The 26,708-nt window shown below is 32.0% G+C and overlaps 1 protein-coding gene across 1 annotated transcript in view; it reads left to right on the top strand.

Moving 5' to 3' along the window:
* The window catches only part of LOC148283057 (guanylate cyclase 32E), a gene marked incomplete at its 3' end in the record, with an annotated part of 223,567 nt that overhangs the window by 67,692 nt on the left and 129,167 nt on the right, over positions 1-26,708 (top strand). Inside the window, exons 3-4 of the mRNA XM_088224128.1 lie at positions 4,357-4,495; positions 10,844-11,067. Coding sequence (XP_088080254.1) covers positions 4,357-4,495; positions 10,844-11,067 — 363 coding nt within the window. The remainder of the gene's footprint in view (positions 1-4,356; positions 4,496-10,843; positions 11,068-26,708) is intronic.

Below are 26,708 nucleotides of genomic sequence, written 5' to 3'. Positions count from 1 at the left end.
TGCAATAATAAAAAAATTAAAATAACATAAATTAGATAAAAACAATAATTTCTAAAAGTACTTCTATTAAAAATATACGTAAAAGTTTCATATGACTAAAATATAATTACTTTTAAGCCGGCAGATTACGCCATTTCAAATTTAGGCTTAACTTAGGTATCTGGGATCTCAATAAAGACTAAGTATTGAACTAAAGTTTGTTTTCATTATTTGAAGATAATAAATTTAACATGAAAGTAGCGGCAGCAAAATTCTATTTTTTTTTTTGTTTTAAAAAAATACAAGCATTTTTAATCACATACATTTTTGTGACAATGTCTTTTATTTCTACGTAAAATTATGCCTTTGGTAATACTTTAAAAAATATAAATGTATTGAAATATTTTAGTTTAAACCTTTTTTTGTAGATTTTTTTTATTTAAAAAAAAAAGATAATTTTGGTTCTCATATTCGATCTAAAACAACAACTAATATTGTTTTTATGACCTTCATACCTGCCCTTACCTTAAAATAAAGGAAAATGTCACAAAACTGTATGTGATTTAGATTAGGTATATTTCTTTTCAAAAATAAAAAAATAAGATTTTGCTGCTGCCACTTTCGTGTTAAATTTATTATCTTAAAATATTATAACAAATTTTAGTTCAATACCTAGAATTTATTGTGATCCTAGATACCTCAGTTAAGTCTAAATTTGAAATGGCGTTATTTGCCGGTTTAAAAGTAATTATATTTTGTCATATAAAATTTTTGAGTATATTTTATATAGAAATGCCTTTAAAAAATATTGTTCCTACCTAATTTATGTTTTTTTATTTTTTTTATTATTGCGCGATTTAAAAAAACATTTGTTTTAAAATAGCGAAATCGTATGATTTCCTAATTTTGCGCGCGTTTTACCAGACTACAGCCTTAAATAATAATTTCAATAAAGTTTTGACTTAGTTTAAATTGAATAAAATAAAACCGTGGAATCAAAAATAAAAATACAAATAAATTATGGATACTTCTGGAAATAAATTCCATGCTTACATAAGATCTTAGGTTATGATTTATGATATAATCAAATACCTACGTACGCTCATTTCTTACGCTCCAATTCACTACTAATTGTTTATTGAATTTTCGATGCGTAAACTTCCAAGAAATAATAACATCGTTTTTCAAAATAAAACATCTATCTGCTCCATGTCGGATATGTTTTTTTTGTCGAACCAATTTCATAAATCAAATTTATTTTTATTTTGTATACAGCTTGAAAATTAATAGAATATTTTGATTAGCTATGTATTTCCTTTGGTGGAGCGCTTCATTTGTTATTTTTTGTTACGCCTTATTTGTTTTTTAAAAATTAAACAGAGAGAAAACCTACACATGTGTTAAGTGACCACTTCACACACCGTGTAACATTCGCCATCCTACCTAAATGTTTTGACTTCTTTATTATTAATATTTAAAGCATTAACTTTGTGGTCAAAATTTTTACTAAATGTTATTAAATATATGTATAAAGAAACGGCCACGTCTCGAAATCGGCAGACATAGAAAAATTATCTACAAATATTTTATAACTTTTAATTTATACTTCTTTTTAAACCCATTAGTTCAATCGACAGTGTTTTGAGAACGCCCAAATGTTTGTAGACAAGGCTGGGTATCATTCCATAGAGATTTATTATGATTAAAGTTAATTGGAACAGAGAGAAAAATCATTTTTGAGAACTGGAAATTGATGTTTAGGCATTTTCAGGACTTATAAACAGTCATTGGCTAGTTTAATTAGCCACTTTACACACAATCTTGCTAGAGCATTTGGGACAAGCTTGACGGATACACTTCCGGTTCGAACGGGCTTGTCCCCGGTGGATCTGGAGGTCCAGCGACGATCCGCGAATCTCCACTTTAAAGAAATGCATTCCTCTGTCATTGGTGGCGTCCGTCTACTCCCACTGACGGAATATCCCTGAATGCTGAATGTTTGCGGAACTTTTACACTATATTGATTGTAACAAATACCATGACAATATCATTTAGGTCCTTTTCACAAAATGGTGTTCAAAACAAAAAATAAGATAAGTAATTTTTTGCTTTGTCCACCATTTTGTGAAAAGGTCCTAAATTATATTTCATGGTATTTGTTACAATCAATATAAAGTCAAGTTTCCGCAAACTAAGTTTTGTAAAATTTCCATTGAAAATGAACGTAAAAATGGAATTTTCCAATAAAAAAATATTAAAAGCGCCATCTACGAATAATAAGTTTCATATTTTCGTTTATAATATGGTAACAATTTTTTTTTTCAAACATGTTTAATTACCAGTTACCGACGACGATACTTTGTGGTTTCATACAAATATACACATTTACGTACATAAATATCGATATTAGTTTATACCGTCTCGGTATATACCGATGAAGATAGAGTTCATAATCAAGGCCCAGGTCATGGTAAATTTAATGACTTGTTTTTAATATTGTTGATTCCCCTTCGTGCTGCTGCAGATATCCTAATAAGTCGGTTTTGGTTGGCTGGAAGATATTTCTTTTAGCAATAAGTCTGGCAAAGTACTCATTCTTTGTACTTGAAGTTTTAAATAAATAAATAAGTCTTCTGAATACATCCTGTGGGGTCTTGTATCTTTTCCCCTCTCTATGATTACCGAATGGAGCTTTTCGCTACTATCCGTGGCCTTGTTATAGGTCCTGTTGGATATACAGATCTGGTGGCTTCCAAAAATAATTTCAAGGCTTTTAAAAAGTTTTGTTATCATTTCGCCAAATTGATCATATCCAATCAATTTAATTCCAGTCAGTGAAGAATTATTTTTTTTCTTTTTTTAATCCAACGAAGTACTTATTAAGTACTTCTGGGTTACCTTCTTTTATCACAAAGATGCTAAGAGTACCAGATTACAGAGAGTCCTTCTGGGCAGCTTTTTTCGTTCGGTAATGACCAACTTTTCCGTGTATATGGGCACCGCCAGGGAGACTTATGTCCTCAGATGCGGTGTGCGGTATGTGGTGGGCAAGCTGTAGCCACTTTACACAATAGGCAACATTCACCATTCTGTCTATATAGTTACCAAAGCTACAAATTTTAGCGAGCTTTTTTAATTAAATTGCGCCCGCTTAGAAGTGCAAATGATTTGGTTTTTTTAAGATTAACTAAATCAATTACTTTTTATTTTTTTATAAAACAATTATTATTTTACAAAAATGATAATAATTGTCAATAATACCGTGTTTACCATTTTACGTTAAAATAACACTTTTTTAGTTTGTATCATATATGCCCTTTTACGTGGGCACAATTCAATACGCACCTACATATTCGAAAAATATCACCTTTTTTACAATTTTGAAATATTAAGGGTCTATGAAATAATGTGGAATAAAAAAAAACGTACTTATTATTAGCATAAATTTTTGATAATCCCCGCAAAAACGGTTCATTTCATTGGTCACGCCCCTTATACGTAACGACTTGCCTTAATTTTGAACTTTGTTTCTGACCGTTTAAATTTAAATAGAACATCGTCACAAATCTTGACATCGCAATTGTCAAAGCCAAACATGTCGCGTTTTTGCAAAAACACATTTTTTCAACAATGTTTGAGTATGTCTAAATGCTTGCTGTCTGGCTGGATTTCCTCCCTAGGGAGTGATTTATGTTTAAATTAATTCTTCCTGCCTGCAACTAACTTCTAATTTTTATATCTCTATTTTTACCAGTTAGTTAATTCAACAATGTTTTGAGTATGTCCAAATGTTTACAGACAAATGTTTCAAGCCTTGTCTTGTAGGTGGATTGGTTCAGCCGGATGAATCTCACCAATGATAAAGGTTTCAGCTCTTTAACTTCACTAAAATCAACAAATAGAAAAATTGAAGAAATATGGATTTTCAAACATAGGCAAAATGGTGAATGTTACACAGTATGTAAAATGGCCACTTAAACCAGCCAACGACGGGTCATAAGCCCTGTAAATGCCTAGACTTCCATATAACCTTCTCAAAAATGTTTTCCCTCCCTGTTGAAATAAATTTAAATACATTTTTTCGACAATTTTATTTTAAAAGTTATGTATAAAAACATTAATCCACAATATCCTCATTGATTTAAAAAATACGATTAATTTTTCTTTATCCATTTTACATATTTTAATCGGTATTCATGGAATTTGATATTTCGCTATTGCGAAAAATGTACTTACAAATAATATATCTAATCTACGAGTACTTATTCAAAAAATTCAAACTTTATTTAAGAATGAAACGATAAACCTATACATACCACATTTTAAGTACTTGTTACGTTATTTTACGTCATTGTAATAGCCAGTTTGTATTTACAGTGTTGGTGCATTTTATGGGCGGTAATATGCGCAGCGCTCAATCCCGCCCTGGCGGAGGAGTTCCTACTGGGATATTTAACTGGCTCCCAGCGCCGCCCTGGAGAACTAGAGTACACCAGGCCTGGACTCACCATTTCAGGTAATTTTTTTCAATAAAAAAATCTCATATTGCCAAATATGACTTAATAGGGTATTATCATTTGGGAGGAATATCGGATTTAACCTACTCAACAAATAAAATATTTTTTAAAGTTTCTCCTAGTGTTTATATAAACCCTTATAATTAATATTTTCATTTATTATTTTCGTTTCGAAAATAAGGTCTTTCTAAAACGATCGTTTTTCAAGTTGGTATTAAATTTGGTCACAGAAGTTTACGAGTAATGCATTCATTTTAATGTTGGTAATGCCACAGGCCACAGATAGAAATATAAGGAGAGTTGTCCATGCATATTATATTAAGCCCCCCCCCCCCCCCTTACCCACTCCACACACCAGTTCCAGGCACTGACCGATGAATCTTACATCTCGAATTTTTTTTATTATTTTAATGTTTTCAACCTCTTTTAAATATTAATTTATTATGATATTGATAAATTGAATTATCAATTTATCATGAAAACTATAAATCACAACTTGCAGCGTTTGATAAGTGACAGAACGCCGAAAATGTAAACAAACGACACAGAGAAAAAGAAAGCTATTTAGAATACTCTATAAAACCCATAGACATTGATTAAAACAATCCGATGACGTCACAAGACATCCGAAGACGTCATACTTAATGACGTCACGAATTGTTTGTTTTTGGCACCATTCAAATTACTAGAATATAATCCTTTATATCTCCCTTATTTATTAAGTATTTTAATAAGAATAGTACCGATTGGCTTGTGATTTTTTAGATTAATTTGTTAGCTAATAAAAAAACCCATGATAATTGCCCATTGGGCATTAATACGGCTTATGATCTATTGTTGGCTGGTTGAGAGGCCACTTTACAAACCTTGTAATATTTACCGTTCTATTCATGTCTGATATTTGAATTTAAAGAGCTAAAACCTTTAATGGTTAGGATAGAATTAATCAGGCAGATTTTGATTTTACTTAATAGAAAACCTCTAGAAAAAGCTTATTATTTTTATTAAAATCAAGAATAAACCCATATTTGAAATATTACAATTGTGGAAGCATTTTCAAAGAGTAAATAATAAATGGATTATATTAAATGTACTAAAGTTCGGATACAGTGGAGTCTGAACCTCGGACCGCGGACCCGGATCCGTGAGTCCGCATCACTAGCCACGGAACCACAACCCGATTCTTATCCGTATGTCTAAATGTTTGTAGACAGGATAGGATTTAACCCTCTAGAGAGTTATCAAGATTACAATTTATTGCGTCAGAGAGCTAAAACATTTTGACAAAGTCAATAGATTTACTTTAACCAACCCATAACAGCAGTGACGAACACTGATTTATTTTATAGATAATCTTCAACAAAAGTTTTTTTTTTTTCAAACATCAATGTTATCCCATTCAAAGTAGTTCCCTTGGGCAACTACACACCTATGGAGACGTTGTTTCCACTGTTGGTAGCAGCGCTGGAAGTCTTCAACCGGTATGGTCTTTAGCATGTCTGTTACACTCTTTTTTTTTTTTTTAATTCCCGAAATGACGTCTTCCGAGGACATTTTTCAGTTTAGGGAAAAGGAAGAAGTCATAGGGACTGAGGTCAGGTAAATAGGTCAGGTCAGGTAAAAGTCAGGCCCCCCTGGCTGGGGAACCACAGGAATACCTTTAGAGGTCAAAAATTCTGTTATGGAGAGGGCAGTGTAACATGGGGCGTTGTCATGATGGATCATCCATTTGCCTGCAATGTCTGGTCTCGCGTGAATGACTCTTTTTTGAGCTTTTCAAGGACGTCTTTATGAAAAACTTGATTTACAGTTTGCCCTGGAGGAACAAATTATTTATAGACGATTCCCCTTATGTCAAAAAACAAATCAACATCGATTTGATTTTCGATTTGCTCATTCGAACTTTCTTTGGTCGAGGAGAGTTTGCAATGTGCCATTCCTCACTTTGCCTCTTGGTCTCAGGATCGTATTAAAAAAATACGATTTATCACCACCTGTGATCACACGACTAAAGAAATCTTGCTCATTAGCGGTTTTGTCAAGAAGATCGTAATGTCTTAATAGCGATTCTGTTAAAAAGACACTTGTTTTTTCGAATTTCGTTCTGCTCAATTGTGGGGTTTTTCGGCACCATCTTGGCATAGATCTTTCTCATGTGCAAATGTTCAGTCAAAATTTGACGAACGGTAAAACGGTTGAAATTTAATTGTTTACTCAACATTTTTAATGTTAACCGACGGTCTGATCTCACAAGAGTGTTCACACGTTCGATGTTTTCGTCGGTTTTCGAAGTTGAAGGCCTTCCTGAACGATGTTCGTCTTCAACGTGTTCTCTGCCTTCCAAAAATTATTTGTGCTACTGAAAAACCTGTGATCGGAATAAAGAATGTTTTCCATAGGCCTGTTTTAAATTTTCAAACGTCACACTTGACGATTCTCCAAGCTTATCAAAAAATTTGATGGCACAACGTTGCTCCAAATTCCGCTTTTCCATTTTGCGTGACACACTACCAAAACACAACTTCACTAATAGCAGCCACAAAAATCACGTGGTTAACTTAAGGAGTTGAAACTTGCACGTGCTCTATAAAGGGCAACAACGCAGTTTTGCCAAATCGCTTGCAGTGCTGCCAATCTCATTACTTTCTGCCACACATCGTATAAGTGCATAATATATAAGTAACATCATAATAAATCGCTATGTTTTCTGTGGTTCTGTGGAAATCAACTCAAACAAAAATTGTTATTAACTTTGCGAGATCTCTTCAATCCATAGTTTTCATAGTTTTCTCCAAACTATCAGAATCTTCACTGGAAATATGCCCAAAGAACTGCAGGATTCTTTTCTCGCACATGGATATCAGTATTTTTCCTATGTCCAGTTCCTGGAGAATAGATGCATTTGTACGTCTGGCCGTCCACGGAATCCGCAGTACTCGCCGCCAATACCACATCGCGAAAGCTTCGATTTTTTTCTTTTCAGATTCCCTCAGTGTCCAGCACTGCACACCATACATGAACACTGAGAAAACCAGTTTGCGAGATACGTAGCTTTATTCTACATTATTTTAATGCTACACTTGTAAAAAAGTTTATTAAAAATACCACAATGACATTCATCGGATATTTCCATTATGATTAAAATGTCAACACTAAGTACTAGCCGATTCTTTTTAAAATGAATAATGCCAAAAACAGCCACTTTGAACGCCACATGTCGTATTTAATACTTAATTATATCTCAACGGTATCCTATCAAATACAAAGAAAAATAGTCCTTCAGAAATAATGTTCGAAATATTAGTTTCCGAATAGAAAATCTTCAAATAATATTTGTAATTTGCAAGCTTGTTTTAGTACTGAAAAAACGCGACTTGTTTAAAGACCTAAAACATAGTGTACTTTTTTGTATGGAGTAATAAGCTGAGGTAATTGGCTAGTTTCATCGTTCACTGAGATCAAGCTGAGCGCTGGGCGCACAATATAGATGTTTTTGAAAGGAAAATATAAATGGCGGTACTGATTTATCCTAAATAATTTGTTTTTTCCCCATAAACATTGGAACTACGTATAAAAAAATATTATAAAAAGACAAATATAATGATAAGCTGTGCATAATCGCTTCTTTAGATGATTTGACCCTGCATAACAGGTCATACAGCTTGTAAATGAGACTTCCATGTTTTCTTTTCAAAAATGTTTTCACTAGAGCAGTTTTAATTTTTATTTTTGTACGACTATACTCTACGATAGAAAATTTACGATTGTCTGGGAATTCATTGTAATTATGATGATATTTAGACATTAAAATAGGTATTAAAACCCAAATGCAATTATGTCATTTAAAACTACCCCTTTTTTATTTACAGTGTCTACCTCAAAACTTATTTTTTAAATATGCTTAAATGCTCGTTCACATAAATTGGGGTGCTTTCTAGTAATGTTATGGTCTTCAAAGCATGAAAACATATTTTTTCCGTCCTTTCAGGGAGAGAGATCCCTAAACACGTTTTTATCAGATATTTGCTTCATCTAAATAAGGCTTTTGTACATTTATTCACCTCTCGTTCTCCTCACACCCCCCTTTGTAAAGGAAAAATTCGCGTAGATATTGGGAAACGTAGAATAATATTATGGAAGTCTTCTAAAATATGTGCAATTTGATACGTGTATTATTAAACATGCTACACAATAATTTAACAATATTTTTTATGTGTCAAAATTGTTGTTGACTATAGACTGGAATTTTAACCATCATATCACATGAAAAATTATTTAATAAACTTAAATATATTGGGATAGAAGGAAAAGTTCTATTATGGCTAAAAAGCTATATGACATGTCGCACCCAAAGAGTAAAAATTCTTAACATCTTAAGTGAAATTGAATTAATAAATTTTGGTATACCCCAAGGCACAGTACTAGGCCCCTTGTTGTTTATTATATATGTCAATGAAATTTTTAAATTAAAATTAAATGGGAAAATAATATCTTATGCTGACGACACTGTCCTAATTATAAATGGACTTAATTGGGAAGAAGTAAAGAACAATGCCAACGAGGACATCAATTTATTAAAAAATTGGTTTCATAGTAATTTATTATCACTAAACAGTGAAAAAACTTTCTTTCTACCCTTTTCCATTAACCAATTTGACCTCCCAGTAAATTTCAATATCACGATCCATAATCAAAATGACAATATTAATCATTCTTGCCCCCAATTATGCTCGACAATTAAAAAAGCGGATAATATTAAGTACCTAGGCATTATAATTGATAGTAATTTGAAGTGGAAAGTACAAATAGCCACTATGGTCAAAAGAATTAGGAAACTCATTAATGTATTCATTAGACTATGAAATATTTTATCTCTAAAACTTATAAAAACAGTCTATTATGCTTTAATACAGTCAATTCTGCAGTATGGAATTATAGGCTGGGGAGGAGCTTATAAGACAAACTTAAAATAACTCTCTATTATTCAAAAAAAGATTGCAAAAATAATTCTTAAAAAGCCCAGAACTTACCCATCAAAACTAGTATTCGAAGAACTTAATATACCAACAATTGAAGAAATTTTTAATAAAGCCTCTATTTTACAAACTTTTAAAGAAAAAACAATTGAAGTGCAAAATTCAAGTAACTCTAGATTTTCTAATAATTTAATTTTGCACAGATGTAAAACAACAGCAGCGTTAAACCATTATACGTATATAGGTAAAAAAAACTTTAATAAACTTCCGGAAAACTTAAAATCTATAAAAAATTATCAAACTTTTAAAACTAAAATTAAAAAACATTAAAGACTCACCCCTTCCTAGACTCCATACCAAAGAATGTTTATTTTTTATTTTTTATTTACCTTGTTTATTTTTAATTTTAATTTTAATTTACTTTGTTTTAATTTACTTTGTTTATAAAAAAAAAAAATGTGAAACGAACTCCCTCTCTAAACACAAGTATCTACTTTATTAGAGAGGTAGAAACGTTATATATAAGATGTTCTGTATATTTACCTATTTTGTATTTCAAAAATGTATTTTGTAAAAAAAAAAAAAATTCAATAAAAAAAAAAAAAAAGGATTTTATATAAATAGACCACGGAAGAAATAATTTTGATGGATAATTCAAACGAAGCTGAAAAAAATTATCGAGGCACGTGGAATTGGCTGTTGTTGAAAAAATTTTTTTATTTAAAAATGTATTGAAACCAACGAATTCATACAAAATTAGATAAAATGTGGATGATTAAACATAAGCGGAATGGTGCATGTTACTCAGTGTGTAAAGCGGCCACTCAAACCAGCCAATTACAGGTCATAATTCCTGTAAATGCCCAGACCTTTATATGAACGTAGTTATGCAGAAAGCAGCCAGCCATAGAAAAGTGAAGCTGAGATAATAGCACCTTTATGAAACGAGTAAATAATCAAGTCTACACAACAGTTGGAAAGTTTTTGACTTTGAGAAATAAAAAACAATAAATAGATTAGTTTTTTATAAATATTACAAACATGATTTGATATTTATTTGACCAGTTTTAATAATGTTTATAATACCGTCAGATTTTTCTAGCGCTGTGGGTGTTTTTTTTTTTAAATTGTATTTGTGATCGACCCTATTTTCAGAAGGTGATTATTACAGTTTTTTGTATGAAAGTGGCCTGGCTGTTTTAGTAGAACACAGAATTGACTTTATGCACCCAATAACACCAATTTCCACTGTTTGAATAATAGTGGACTGGCTGCTTTCTGCATAACAGCGTTCATATTAGCTTCTCTTAAATGTTTTTCATCGCTGTTGTAATTTTTTAAATAAATTTACTCTCGTAAATCTTTCTGTAGGAGCAATATCTCTGGCTATAAGCGAAGTGAACGCGGGACCTCTCGGGAAGCTGGGGCACTCGCTGAACTTCACTGTGGCGGAGACCTTCGGTGAGGAGGTCACCTCCATCCGGCAGACGGCCGCTCTGTGGGCCAGGAATGTCACCGCCTATATCGGTCCCCAGGAGACGTGCGTCCACGAAGGGCGGATGGCGGCTGCCTTCAATCTTCCAATGATCAGCTACGTAAGTAATCACAATTTAAATATACCGAATTAATATATCTCGATGAATGCGGGCAGAATATGAAAAGGTGTGCGGTTTCTTGTGGGAATTTAGGCAAACGATAAAAAGGCGTGCGGATGCGGGGAGACAAATTTAAGAAAAAAAAATGTTCTTTGGTATGGGTATTCATTACTGTTCCCATAGCAACCGTGGCTACCTATAGCCATGCCATAGCAACGAGTAAAATAAATACATATTTGATAATTCATTATTCTCTACCTTCCGTTACAAATACAAGAGTTACTAGATACTCCACCCTGATGCTGCAAAAAAATAAATACAATTTTCGGTCAAAGAGGATTGACTTACTATTCGGTTAAAGTGTACAATCTACTTACATTATCCATAAGGAAAATTAGCAAGTTCTCACAATATAAAATTGCTATTAAGAAATGGATAGTGGAGGTGGATTGCGCACGGATCGATGAGTGGATCAAGCTAAATAGGTAAAATCTGTGTACTATTTATGAAATTTGTTCTATTGGTCTATATAAATTAGTTTATTTATTTATTATTATTATTATTCTATTTTTATATATTTTTTTATGGTTTTGTTTTTATGATTGTTTTAGTTTTTTATAGTTTATTATGTTAATTATAATTAGGCTAATTGGATTAATTACGTTTTTTTATTGTTATTTTTATTTTAACTTTGTAAAATAGCTAATCTTAGGCATGTTTCACATTTTGTAAAATGTTTTCCTCGGCACGGGACACCCCAGTGAGGGAACATTATTCTGTATGAAAAAGAATACAAACAATGTAAAAGTATAAATAAATAAATATATTGAATGTTGAGAAATCACAGGATCGGACCTAGGATAGGCGAACCTTCATCAACTGACTGTTCGTTCAGCCACAAACCACTCAATTCTAAATTTAGAGCACCGGTTGCGCACGTAATGACTTTTCGTATCGCCGTAGATGACCTAACCTAAGCGTAAAACGTCTGTCAGCTAGTTCATCTGGAATGCATAGCTCATTTTAATATTTCGGAGCAGAGTTGTGCAGTGACTTACAACAGAAGAAGCCAACAGAGTTTGTATTCAGTCCTATAAAAATAAAACTTTTATATCAAAAATTAATCTAGCGTACAGAGAATGATGAGATGATATGAAAATTTCAATTTTTAGAAGCGTTTAAAATATTTTTTTTCCATTATCCATTTTATTTTTTTCCCCTACATGACATCTGCCGATCAGATAAAGGACCTTCGTAGCGAACCATAAAAATACAAGGCCTTAATGACAAATATCTTATCGTTACTCACACAACGGCGCAGGCTGTAGTGGGGTGAACAACCCTCATATACTTTATTGTGTATCACATATTTTGTAATTATGATAAACCCCGAGGTCATAAAGAACCCATTTATGTGAAAAATGCTTAAAGAACCACAGTACTCGGTCTTTAGCCCTTACAAAATAAAGAATAGAACTATCCATGTTCAACTTATAAACCAAGAAGGTGGATATTTTCGCCGATTGTCTTTTGAATAAGGAAAACCATTTTTTATCTATAAATTATCTGTTATAATTCAATTTTCCGTTATGATGTTTTGATTGTATGCTAAAAAGGTAAAGTAAGTTTTAAAACCTTATTATGAGTAAAGCATTTTAATTAAAATTTTAATTCCTTAATATTGAATGAATAATGTGCAACAAGTTCTACATAATACGGTAGGTAACCACAAAATGAAGTGCATACGATGTATTGTCCACAATAAACAAGATAGGTTCGACAATACGCGCGCGTTGGTTCAAAACGAACACACATATTATATGCATAATCTTAATATATAAATAGGAAAGATATATAAGATTATTTTTTTTAAAGAAATATATGTGTTCTTATGATTTACCCAAATATTTAATTTTGAGGGCCATTTTCAACGAGTTGTAAATAACTCATTATTAGATAATGGAATCGAGTTGGAGTAGAGTGGGATTCGAACCACGGACCTTTGGTCCGTGAGTCCGAGACACTAGCCACAGGACCACAACCCAATTTTAAATTGATGATTGATTGATTGTTGATTGATTTCATTTGAACGATAAAAAATAGGTGTCACAAACAGTTGGCCCGCAATACGGGGATTTATAATTATATTAAAATATCTTTTCACTTTAGGTCTTTAACTTCAGTAAATCAGCAGATCAAACATAGAAAAAATGGTGAATGTTACATAGTGTTCAAAGTGACCACTTAAACCCTGTAAGCTCTATAAATGCCCAGACTTACATATTCCTTTCTCTTAAATGTTATCCATTCCTGTTGTAATTTATTAATTCACTAAATACTTCAGAAGAACTCATTACATAATTAAATAAGCAATGTATTCCTCATTGGAAAACCCGTGCTGAGAAAGGTTTTTTATAATTTTCATGAAGTTTTTTTTTTGTTGTACAAAAAACAGTTTTAGAATAGATTTAATAAAATAAATTTAAATTTATGTATATTGTTACAAATCTCAACTAAGTTAAGGTGGCTTGGATTATAGGTTGACTCTAGTTTCAATGTAAATTACATTTCCATCTATTAATATATTTTTCTTTTTTTTTTGTATCCGATGAAAAAAGCGTCCAAAACTCATAAATTTCACTCTAATAGAAAAAAAAGGAAAATTGCAAAATTTATGAGTCATATTTTTTTCGCTGATCTAAACTTGAAGCAGATAGCAAAAAGTTAATGTCACTTTTTATTCCGAATTCAAAATTACCGCCGTTGAATTTTACGCCGGCAACAGGACACGACGGTACTTAAATTGAAGTAGTAAAATGAACTTTACGGCTTTAAAGAAAATCAGTGGGAATGTTCTGGGTAGGCAAGAGAGCATTGGGACTAGAATGGTTTAATTGCATTCCCTTGCACGTCCTTACAAACTTGTTGAACGATAAAGTCAAAGCTTAAAATTATTGTTATACTAGTTTTGAATAGTTGATACGGTCCTTCGACTCCAAATAGTAATTATTTTCAAGAGTCGATCTCATGAAGACCTACATATTCCGAGTACATTTAAATTTAAATCTTCGTGCATACTGAAATCAACCCTCTGCAGATTTGATTAAATTAAGTTGTTGTAGGGAGAACAAAAAAATCTAATGTGAATTTTCTCAAGCCTGGGTGTTCTGTGGTGTAATTTACCACTGTGATTAGGCCCCTTTGCCTGTTGTGGTGCAAAAAAAATTATGTACCAGCTAACTGAATCATCAAAATATAGATAACAACAACACCAACAAATCATCACGCCGTTTCCCCGTAGGGGTAGGCAGAGAGGAAAGAATGCCATATCACTCTATCTTTGCATACAGACCTCGCTTCTTCTACATTCATGCATCTTCTCAAGCACGCACGCCGATTGTTCCTACTTTTGATATGTCCATCTTCAAGTATTTGACGGACTTTATCGTGCTATGTCTTTCTCGGTCTTCTTCGTTTTATGCATTCATCAACATTCGAATCGTAGATCCTTTAAGCCGTTTTTTCGCTGTCCATTCGCTCTACATGTCCAAACTAACGCAGCACTTCTTTCTTGATTCTATTGATAATGCATGTCTCAGCCTTACACAGTTCACGGATCTCGACATCTGTGCACCTATCATACATCGTTTTACCACACATTCGCCTGAGGGATCGCATTCCTATAGCATTCAACCTACTTTCATCATCATTTTTCCAATTTTATACTTCGCTCCTATACATTAGAGTTGGCACTAGAACTCCGTTGTGAACTGCTAGTTTAGCCTCCTGCGATAAACATTTGTCACTCACCCTCCTTTCAATATCTTTCTCGGTATTTCCATCCCTAGTAAACATACTTCCCAGATACACAAATTCTTTAACCTGATTCAGAATATCTCCGTTCACACTGATCTCACATTTAGTTATATTTTCATCCCTTTCAAAAACTATTACTTTAGATTTATAAACATTCATTAGCAATTCGTTTTTCTTGCATACATTGTAGACTTTATGATATATGAATATAGATGATTATCCAAAATCTTAAATCTTTTAATGTCAAAAGCAAACACAACCGAAGGGCATGTATGACAAGACGTATGGGTAGAAGCTAAGAATGTGTATTAGGTTAGACTTGTACCTCATAACGGAGTATTTGACGAGGGAAAGGCAGTCCATTTTCAAACAAACTAAAGAGCACTTCACAGGCGAAACTATCTGGACCAGGGAAGGAATTATCTATATTAAACTTAATGGGAAGATACACAATTTCCAGACTCAAGATGAACTAGATGATCTAAAGGCGGACAACACGACACGAAGGGAGTTAAGACCGCGTCAACAAAACAAAACACAATAATCTGGACTATTTTTTAGATTGAGCAGTTATTTTACCATTATCATGTCACTTATTTTCTAACTCCTCTTGTTAAATGATGTTTCAAGGTTATGTCTAGGTTTTGACAATTGTCATTCCTCCAAAGAAAGTATTTTTAAAGAATACTCTTTACTAGACAATCCACTACGATCATGTATAACAAGCTTTGCTCTAAAACCATTTTACACTCTTAATTCTTTACATTCGTGTCCTTTAGTTACGCCTTTGTTGTTTTTTATTTCTTTTCCTTTAAAATGATATATTATTCATGATTATACAAACTTGTTATAGTGCTACATTATCTATCTGCAAATTTGACAGCGCGGCTGCCTGCGTGTAGTCGCCTCTAGCGAATTATAATATTACTACCAAGTTGCCATATATAGATATTTTGTTTGTATAAGTAAATGAATTATTAAATTCCTTAATGTTATCTATGGTCAGCCCATAGAATATTTTTATTATGCTATTTTATAGGTGCAATGATGCGGGCAATATTGGATATTGGGATGTATAGTAATAATAATATACATTATATTCATTGAATGCTGGCACAATTTCATAGTGTTTTTAGCAAAACACAAAGTATTACCGCTAACTGTATTGCTTTCATTACTTGTTGGCGTTGTTCAATTTAATGTAAGAAACCTATCATTTGTAATGTTTTATACGATTTATTTAATACGAGAAACATACTTTTTTAAAGATTTTTTTTATTTTTTTTTTTAAATAGATGTTCTCCATTTTTTTTTTTATATGTATCTGCGAAAGTATTTTATTATATATAAGTTTACTAATTCTTGATAACACTTGTACTTATAGTAGATATGTTTTTTACTTTTACTTTTTATAACCTAATGTAAAATGTATGACTGCATTATTGCGCCTGTGCTATTTATTCTTTGTTAAACTTAATTAAGCGGTTGTCACCCCGTTTTACTCATTTTTTAAAATCCTGTTTTCTCTTTTTTCTATTTTGTTATTTAATTTTACCTAGTGATTAGTTATAATTATACATTTACTATGTCCTCATCTGAAGAGTCCTTTCATTCTCTTCCTGATTCCATTCCTTCTTCACCTCTTTCCTTCTACCATTCAGAAATCTCTGATTTATCTGACATACACAATTCTTCTGATGACATGTTGGTTCACGATATTTTGGCTTCCAATTTCTCACGTTTCCCTAAAAACTTTCACGTGTGTCATATTAATGCACAGAGTATTCCCTCCCATTATTCTGACCTTCTAGCAACCTTTTCTGATTTATCCACACACGCCATTTTGATAAGTGAATCCTGGTTAAAGCCATCCCTTCTCTCCACATTGTATCCATTACCGGGTTACCATCTTATACGTAACGATCGTATAAATAGAGTCGGAGGGGGGGTTGGAATTTACTTACGCGCTGATATTGGGTATTCTATCATCACAAAATCTCTTTCTTCTTCACAAGGTTTTCCAGAGTACTTATTTATAAAAGTTAACTTCAAGTTTAACAATCTTCTGCTCGGTGTAGTGTATTGTCCCCCCAATATTAATTATTTCTCAGAAGTTGAGATACTGCTGGAATCGCTTTCCTTACAATCCGATCATACCATAATCATGGGTGACTTTAACACTTGTCTTCTCAAGGGAGACTACAGAAGCAAACAGCTCGAGGAAATAGCGAAATCAGTTAACCTCTCTATACTCCCTCTTAAACCAACACATCACACTGAATCTTCCCATACACTTCTTGATCTTATTTTTACTACCTTCCCTCATAATATCAATAATTACGGCCAACTGACTGCTTCCGGATTTTCAAATCACGACCTCCTCTATTTAAGCTATAAAATAAACTGTCCACGATATCACAAAAAAACTTTACATCTTAGAAATGTTCGTAATATTAACAAAGAACAATTTGAGAATGACGCCTCTAACATAGACTGGAAGGAGATATACGAAACGGACAATCTCGATATAAAAGTCAACTCTTTAAACAGTACTATCATTGGCTTGTTTAATACCCACGCCCCTTTAAGACAAGTGAAACTGAAATATCCCCCAGCTCCCTGGCTTACCAATGACATTTTAAAATTGATGGCAAAACGCGACAAAGCTAAATCAAAACTAAAATTAATCAATTCTGTCCTTGGCTGGGAAAAGTTCCGAACACTCAGAAATCGTTGTAACCAACTGTGTCGGAATGCTAAAAGAAGACATATTAAAGATTCACTTAATAATCTTTCTTCCGCACGTTCTTGGAACTTCCTCCATTCACTCGGGGTGGGCAAAGCTATTTCCACTGTTGATAAAGGTAGTTCGCTGAACCTCAACGAACTAAACTTGCATTTTTCTACCCCTCCGGTGGTAATTGACGAAGCTTTAAAACGCTCTTTGTTACATGATATGAACAATACACAAAATTCTAATGTCCCTCAATTTCGTTTCTCCGTCGTCAATGAATCAGAAGTATCGCGCATTCTGCTTTCTATCAAAACTAAATCCTTCGGCAGCGATGAATTGAGTTTGTCGATAATTCATATGACTTTGCCTTTTACTTTATCTATTATTACTCATATTATTAATTTTTCCCTCTCATCTGGTTACTTTCCAACCCAATGGAAATCGGCTTTCGTTATTCCACTTCCCAAAAATGGCTCCCCAGCATCCAAAAAAGATTATAGACCCATCTCCATTTTGCCTATCTTTTCCAAAGTTATTGAACGAATAGCTTACAAACAAATTAACTGTTATCTGACACTTCATAATCAACTTGATCCTCTGCAATCTGGTTTTCGGGCTGGACACAGCACTACTACCGTCTTAGTTAAAATAACTGACGACATTAGACAAGCAATGAATGATAAACGTCTAACGCTTTTGGTCCTACTTGATTTTAGTAGTGCTTTTAATTCTGTTGATTTTGACCTGCTTCTCGCTAGACTTAAGTCCTTAAATCTATCTTCATCCGTGATAAATTGGTTTTCAACATATTTACGTGGCCGTCGTCAATGCGTTAAAATGGCAGATGTCTTTTCAGATTGGATTGATCTTACCGCCGGTGTGCCACAAGGGGGGGTACTTTCTCCACTTTTATTTTCCCTTTTTATCAATCCAATAACAAAAAACCTCCCCTGTTCGTACCATTTATATGCCGATGATTTGCAATTGTATATTCATTTCGAGCCTGTCGACATTGTTGAAACACATATAGTAATGTCACTTGCACTCGACCATATCTCTTCATGGACAAAAAAACATGGACTTCTCATAAATCCAACAAAAACCCAAATTGTACTTGTTGGTAGTAAACAAATGTATTCAAAAGTGAATTTTTCCACACTTCCTCTTTTCAAAATAGATGGTACAGAAATTCCATTCATGACTTCAGTCAAAAACTTAGGTATTATCATTCATAAGCATTTAGAGTGGCACGATCAGGTTAACGAAGTTAGTCGTAAACTTTATAGCAGTTTGCACTCACTTAAAAGATTACAGAATTTCTTGCCAATTAATGTTAAGCAAACATTAGTCCAGAGCTTACTTCTTCCACTCCTTGACTACGCGGATGTATGTTATCCAGATGCTAACTCTGAATTGCTTGATAAGTTAGAACGATTGCAGAATATTTGTATTCGTTATATCTTTAATCTTCGCAAATTTGACCACATAACCGAGTATCGCACGCAACTACACTGGCTCAGTATCAGGCATAGAAGAAACATTCACATTCTATCACTTCTTCACAATATTTTAAATAATCCCACTTCGCCTGTTTATCTGAGAGAGCTCATCCAACCTCTTTCACAACACGGACTATCTCTTCGTTCTAGTAACGAGAGAACTCTTTTAATACCCCGTCATCGCTCTAATTTTTTTGCCTCCTCTTTCACAGTAGTAGCCGCTCGATTGTGGAATAATCTACCCACTAATGTTAGAGACGCCCCTTCTTTATTTACATTTAAGTCAAGATTGAAATGTCACTATCTAAATATTTAAATTGTTCCTTTATCCTTCTTCTATCCTTCCCATCCCCTCTCCTCTCTTCATAGTAAAGTGTTATTTTTTTTTTATACATTTATTTATTTTTGTTAATCTAATTTTTGTATAAAATTGTAAGATGCAATATGTCCATATATTTATAATTTTCTGAAACTGAACGGTTTGGGTAGGTAGGAAGAAATTGCCTTAAGGCAATATGCCCGCCCTTATATGTATATTTATTGTATATGTATATAAAGTGTCAATAAATAAAAAAAAAAAAAAAATAATAAATATGGCGGTCCATCCTCTCTGCCTACAGGAAAATGGAGTGATGGTAGTAGTAGATGTTATATTTTTTAATTTATTCAATTTGTGCTTGCTGTGGGATTATAATATTAATAATTTAAGTACAAAATACATATATATATATCCAAAATATAAATGAAGGTTTAAAAACATTTTTTTATAAATAAGTGCATATACATATGCAAATGCGCATGCGTGCGAACGCATGTATAATTATATACACACATACACGCACACTCATTTACATGCACATACACATATACCCACATACATACATACTACAACATGGTGAAGAAAATTATAAAATAATGTTTTCAAGTTTCTCAACAAAAGAATTTCTAGTACTGTAGATTTTTTCGTATTTTTTAATACATGTTTCCTTAATTTTAAAATAAAAAACTTAAATGTAGCAGTGTAAAAAGCAACAATTAATTAAGGAGGTTGATAGACAAATATTTTTACCTTTAGCTTGAATTTTGTTAAGACCTTGATAATTTTTATTTTGTCAGTCAAATTGTTAAAGAAATTTATTACCTGATATACTCAACTTTTTTCAAAATTTTTAGTATTAAATTTTGGCATATTTATTTTATTTTATTTTATTTATTCATACTTTCCGCTCACAAACTATAATAAATAATAAAAATAATGCGACCTTACTGGGGTTTCCCGTACCGAGGACACTTTACAATATACTTTTTTGAAATTACATTTGAGAATAAACAAAGAAGACTAACTTAAAAAACAGAGATAATTAACAAATATTCCGACAGTTTTAAAAACAAGGTATTTAAGTACATCTATATCATTTATATTACAAAACACACAATGAAAATAACAAAAACCCTAAAATAAGCTATACACTTATATTAATACGTTAATATTATATTGATGTCTTCGAGAATAACTAATATAGGTAGGTATGTAAAGTTATCGCTTTAAAATTCAACGTAATGTGTGAATAAACTACCTTACCCAAGGTGTGGTAACCTAAGATTCATCATCATCATCACCCCCTTTCCGCACCAAATGGTGCATAGGACACTGTTTTGGTACACAAAATCGCAGCGTATCTTGATCATTTTTGTTACATGAAGGTTAGATGATCAGTCTCACGTTTCAGGTGCCAGTCAAGGGACTATGAAATATTCTAAAACACATTTTCTTTACCTAAGGTTACCTTAGGTTAACTTTAGGTAACCTGAGATTTCACCAGATATACACCGTCTCTTTTCATCATAAAAAAAATATAAATGTGTCTTGCTTAGTGATCTCCTTACATTAAATATCTCTCTCTCAAATGAGTATTTTATATATTTGTCACAGGGTACTCGATATTTTATAATTTTTGGTGATCAAAATAATTCATTTTAAATTATCCAATGTACCTAAATATGCTATTTTTTTTCTTATGTGTTGAAGTTTTCTTAGAGATCGTTAAAAAATAATATTTATGTCGTTGCCGATACATAAATTAATTAACTAAGTGCAGTTTGCAACCCCGGTTACATCACAGGAACAGACGGGTTAACCATTAAAATTCTCCTTAAAACGCTTTAAAAAAAATAAAAATAGTGTTAATCAAGTATCTTACAATAAATTAAATTTTATTTCATGATACAGTTACTAAGTATAGTGTTAATAAAACTAGTGAATTTATATTCTGCTTCTCTAATGAAATCAGAACTTGAAACAATGAAATACTTACCATAAATGTAACACCCATGCTAAAGATATATTTTTTGCATTACGTAGACACTTTTCTAGAGAAATGATAAAAAAGAACTACTCTGAGCTAAATGAGAGTGGTTTTGCATTATGCTTTAATGTTTCCTTTGTATCAAATTATATATTGTGGGTAATAGAAACAAATTGTTCCGAGAATGTACGAAAATATTTGCATAAACCTACGTTTATCAACCATTAAATACGCCCATCGCAAAAATAATAAAACAAGAATAATGATTTGTAAATAATCCGGTACACGTGGAATATTAAATTACATGTAAAAAATCTTATCCGTGGAATAAAACTATTTTTTAAAAGAACTTTGGGGAAAAAACAACAATTTATACATAAAAGCTAATAAAATATATGAATAACAGAAATTTCAATTTTAAAAAATAGTCTAAAAAAATTAATTTAAAACAATTAATAATGATTTTTTTAGAATGGCATTGCGTTTGATCAAAATAGTAAATAAAGTAATAGTAATATCAATTTTATATATTGAAATAATAAATAAACATTTATTTAAGTATCTTTATGGGAATAAAGTGAGAGAGAAAAAAATTAGTAATAAACAAACGAAGAAAGAAGGACATAGAAAATATGAAAAACATTAAAAAATACAAATGCAAAAAAACTGATCAAAGATTATTCTTACTAATTCAACAGTGTTTTGAGTATGTCCAAGAGTTTACAGACGGGCTGGATTTCCTCCCTAGGGAGTTATTTAGATCTCAATGTGTTGTAAAAGATAAGGAAAATATTTTTGAGAAGGGAACAAAACCAGTCAATGACAGGCCATAAGCCCTGTAAATACCTAGGATTCCATATTCTCTTCACAAAAATGTTTTCTCTCTCTTTTGCAACAAATTAAGGAGGTTCTTACTTACATTTATTTGTTTTCAGTTCTCAATGTGTATATAATAGCATTTCTCCATAAGTGTTCTGTGTTAAAAGAATGATGTGTTGTTAAACCTATAACAATGTGAAACTTATTGCCACGAAAACTCCGTACCAATTGCCCTCATCAATTCGTTTATACGGGTGGGCAGCAACGAAACTTTTTTGTCATTAAAAATATTTTTAAAAAATAAATAAAACCACTTTGTTTTTAAAAAGTTTTTTTTTTTCACCGATCGGTTTCAAAGCAAACAAGCTTCTTCGTCAAGGTCTACGTAACTAATGAATTAATTCCAATTTTATTTTTATCGTGTTAACTAAATACTAAACGTAAACCCAATAAATCAAGTCTTTTTTTACAGGGGTGGTAATTTGATATCAATATTTTCGAAGCTAGACAGCAGAGGACTAAAATAAATATTTTTTATTTGGTTATTAATTATTTTTTCTTATTATAAATCGCTTTTTTTTATTTGTGATTGTTTTATTAAAATATATATTAAGAGTTGTAGGTAATTTTATTGAATCACGAATTTGAATCCGGGGAGGGGGTCATTGATCATTTTAACACAGCGTTCTCAACAATATGATTAATGATACACTAAATATCATGGCATTGAATTCAAACATTGATAAACGGTTTATGTAATATAATTGTCCTATAGGTCATTTAATTTTTAATAAAATGTACAGCACCCTTGTTGTGATTACTAGTAAAAATGGCATCATAAACATTTACAGTATTTGTTAAAGTTATTAAGTGTTAAATGCAAAAACTTACTTAGAAGACAAAAAAAAACTATAAATAATCGGCCGGATGAAGCTTGTTGTTGAGCCGTATTGTCATATGAGGACCGAAGCGTCGATTAACTGGAGGTGTATTAATAACTTAGGCCTGGGGTGGTATTGCAAACGCTCTCGCGGTCGTATTATTTCTTGTATTTCCATACAAAATACACAAGAAAAACCGTTTACTCGTGCCGCTCGAGCAGTTTAAAATAGAACACCTAGAGAGCTGGTTAACTGACGCCTAGAAAACCGATAAACTAAGGCTTTAAAAGCCGAATTTCCTTACATGTATCAGTCTTTAAATAGTATTATTGTTTTCGGATGAAAACGTCTATAATCAAAATCGGGTCGTAGTGTGGACAAAGATGGCGGAGGACCTGAATTAGGAATTGGGTTGTCACCTAAAATTCCACCCCTTAGTTATTAACCACCCTTGAAGTGAGAACTAATATCCCTAACTGTAACCTAAGACTTTGTTTTTACCCCAATCATTTCAATCTTCTCGGAAATTTTCCTTTCCTCGTGCGTATCGACGGATCTTGAACTCTGATCTCAGAACTATCAAAACCGCGTGCGCAGTAAAAACGGATCAGATAAAACTACGCTGACGTTTCATCTATGTGGCCTCGAAGGGGTGTTTTTTTACTTCTTAGCGGACACGTCAACAATCGAGAATGTAGATAAGTTTACTCGGCTCTTATTAAATGCGAAAATAGGCTGCAAAGAGAAATCCTATTATACGGATGGAAATAAATTTTGCGAGACAAAGAATTCGACTCGAAATAACTAACGCCCCAAAATGGCGATGAACTCAAATTGAACGACGTAGTGAGATATTATTTGTCATTATAAGACTTTCAATTAAAATTGATTTCCCATCTTATTAAATCATCTCAATTACTCTGTCAAATTTATAAGTAATATTTTTTTTTGAGTTGATCTTTAATTTAAGTAAAAGTTAACACTTCTATTTGATAAAAGTAGGTAGGTACATAATTATATTAATTGAAATTATATGAAGTTTACAACTTGTATTATTTAAGAAACAGTAATAGTTAAGTAAATAAAACAGTTTCTTAATAGAAGTTAAGCTTTTCGTCTGGAAAATCCAATCATATACGACTACTATTATTATCTGTGTATCCAGTATCCGAGAGTTAAATATTAAATTTAATACTAAACTTTCTTTTACATAATGAACATGTTATCAATTAATCCTCAAAACTTCTTGGATTTATTAACAGAAGCACAGCTGACTTCAAAAATATAAATACCGTTAAAACTCTCTTCTGTTCCCTAGTTCGCCCGCACTTAGAGTATTCCTCTGTTATCTGGTCTCCATATTATGATGTTCACATCAAGAATACTAAATCAGTTCAACATCAATTTTTGAGATAGATGGGCCGGAGGTTGGGCTTATCCAGAGACCTATATACGTATAATGAGTTAGAATCTACCTTGAATATATCTTCTCTTCAAGACCGTTAAAATAAATCCGACCTTATAGTCTTATTTAAAATTCTCAACTCATTCTTTGATGCGCCTGAACTACTGAGCTCAATTAAATTAAATATCCCAACTAGAAACCTCAGACAAAACTTACTCTTTTATACCGATAACCATAGAACTAATTATGGTTTTCATTCCCCTATGCCCATATTTTTTAGATCTGCCAACAAACATACCAGTCTTGATTTCTTTGATAACAAGTTATATTCTTTCAAACGATCACTGAAACAAATTCAATTATAAACACCTCTCTCCCGCTTCCACTCCCGCCAAGTCTACTATATACCATCGCGTCTTTCTTCTTTCCTTTATAATAATTTTCTATGCACAAATGTGGCCTTCAAAATGCCCATTGGGCATATATATAAATAAATAAATAATGTTTATTTTCATTTGTTCATTTTTATTTGTTTTGTTCATAAACCCACGAAGGGCATCTACAATAAAAATTACTTTATCATAATAATATTTGGCTGATTTATATAGCGCCATTTTTGTAAAAAATTGCCTCAAGGGCGCTTTACAATTGTATATCTAAACTTTCATTCTAACTAAATTTAAGTGATATATTATATTTCCAGATTTAAAATTGAGGGTATGATAGTCTAAAGAAGGGGGATTTTAGTTGGGATCTGAACTGACTGGGACTGTCGATGATTCGTAAGTTTGAAGGCAATTTTTTCCAGGTAGAGGGGCCGGCGGCGGCAAAAGCACGATCTCCAAATCTAGTTTTTGGGGAGGGCCGGATTTCGACAAGTTTTCCTCTTCCTGAATCAAATGCTGACCTAAGAGTAGATTTTCTTTGTATTTTCTCTAATACAAAGGTACGATAGGTATTTTGGAGCCATTTCATGAAAGGATTTGAATAATGTCCAGCAAAACTTGTATTTTATTCTCTCTGGGCTTTATAACCAGTGCAAATCTCGAAGGTGTTGTGAGATGTGAGAATATTTAACATACTAACATACTTTAAAATAAAAAACAAAATGCACAGAAAAATAGAACTTAAACAAATACAAACTAAAACCACTTTCGGACAAAGGGATTTTGAGTATTATTCAATTAAAATCTATAACCTACTTCCACTATCTATTAAAACAATTAGTAACGAAAAAATGTTAGAAAAGGCTATAAAAAAATGGATAGCGGAGCTAGGTAGAAGTAAAATGGATTGTCTCATTTTCCCATACCAATATTGAAGCAACTGCTCCACAAGTGTAAAGCTTATGTAAGGTTTTTGTTATTTTCATTGTGTGTTTTGTAATATAAATAATATAGATGTACATAAATACCTTGTTTTTAAAACTGTCTGAATATTTGTTGATCATCTTAGTTTTTTTAAGTTAGTTTTGTTTGTTTATTCTCAAATGTAATTTTAAAAAGTGTATTGTTAAGTGCTCTCGGCACGGGAAACCCCAGTGGGGTCACATTTTTTTTATTACTATTAATTATAGTTTGTAAGCAAAAAATATGAATAAATAAATAAATTATTTTAAACACTGTTCTATCTTTTATTTCTTTATATTATATTTTTTTAATTTTATGTTGTTTATATTCTCATGTTTTTTATAACTGCTATGTATCTAAAAGCCTAATGGGCGTAAAAAATGTGTGAAATAAACCCTGTTAATTCTTAAACTTCCATAGTCCCTTCTCGAAAATGTTTTCCCTCTCTGTTGCAAAAATGTTAATATAAATACGTAACTTCTTAGGAAGGAAATCCAGCCTGTCTGTAAACATTTAAACATATTTAAAACATTGTTGAAATTTTTTTCTTGTTAGGCAGGCTACACACAATCTAGATAAATCAATGTCTACAAAAATGTAGTAGACTATAGGAATTATTTTGTCAATAAACCATTATTACAATTTTAATCATTCTCAAAACATTGTTGAAACAAAAGTATTTCGATTTTCTAAATATAAATAATATTTATTTACTGTCAAAGTCGTATTTTTAAATTATTAATCTGTAAATATATTTCAATCAGAGCAGATGAAAGGCAGCTTAGAATTTCAAACCTTTATCACTCGTGATAAATGGTCCACAATAAAAAAA

Source organism: Micrasema longulum, unplaced genomic scaffold (assembly GCF_059751315.1).
Source record: "Micrasema longulum isolate JH-2025_06_02 unplaced genomic scaffold, ASM5975131v1 h1tg000264l, whole genome shotgun sequence".
Taxonomy (NCBI): Eukaryota; Metazoa; Arthropoda; class Insecta; order Trichoptera; family Brachycentridae; genus Micrasema; species Micrasema longulum.
The sequence above is the reverse complement of the archived record's forward strand: the minus strand, read 5'-3'. Positions and strand labels throughout refer to the sequence as shown.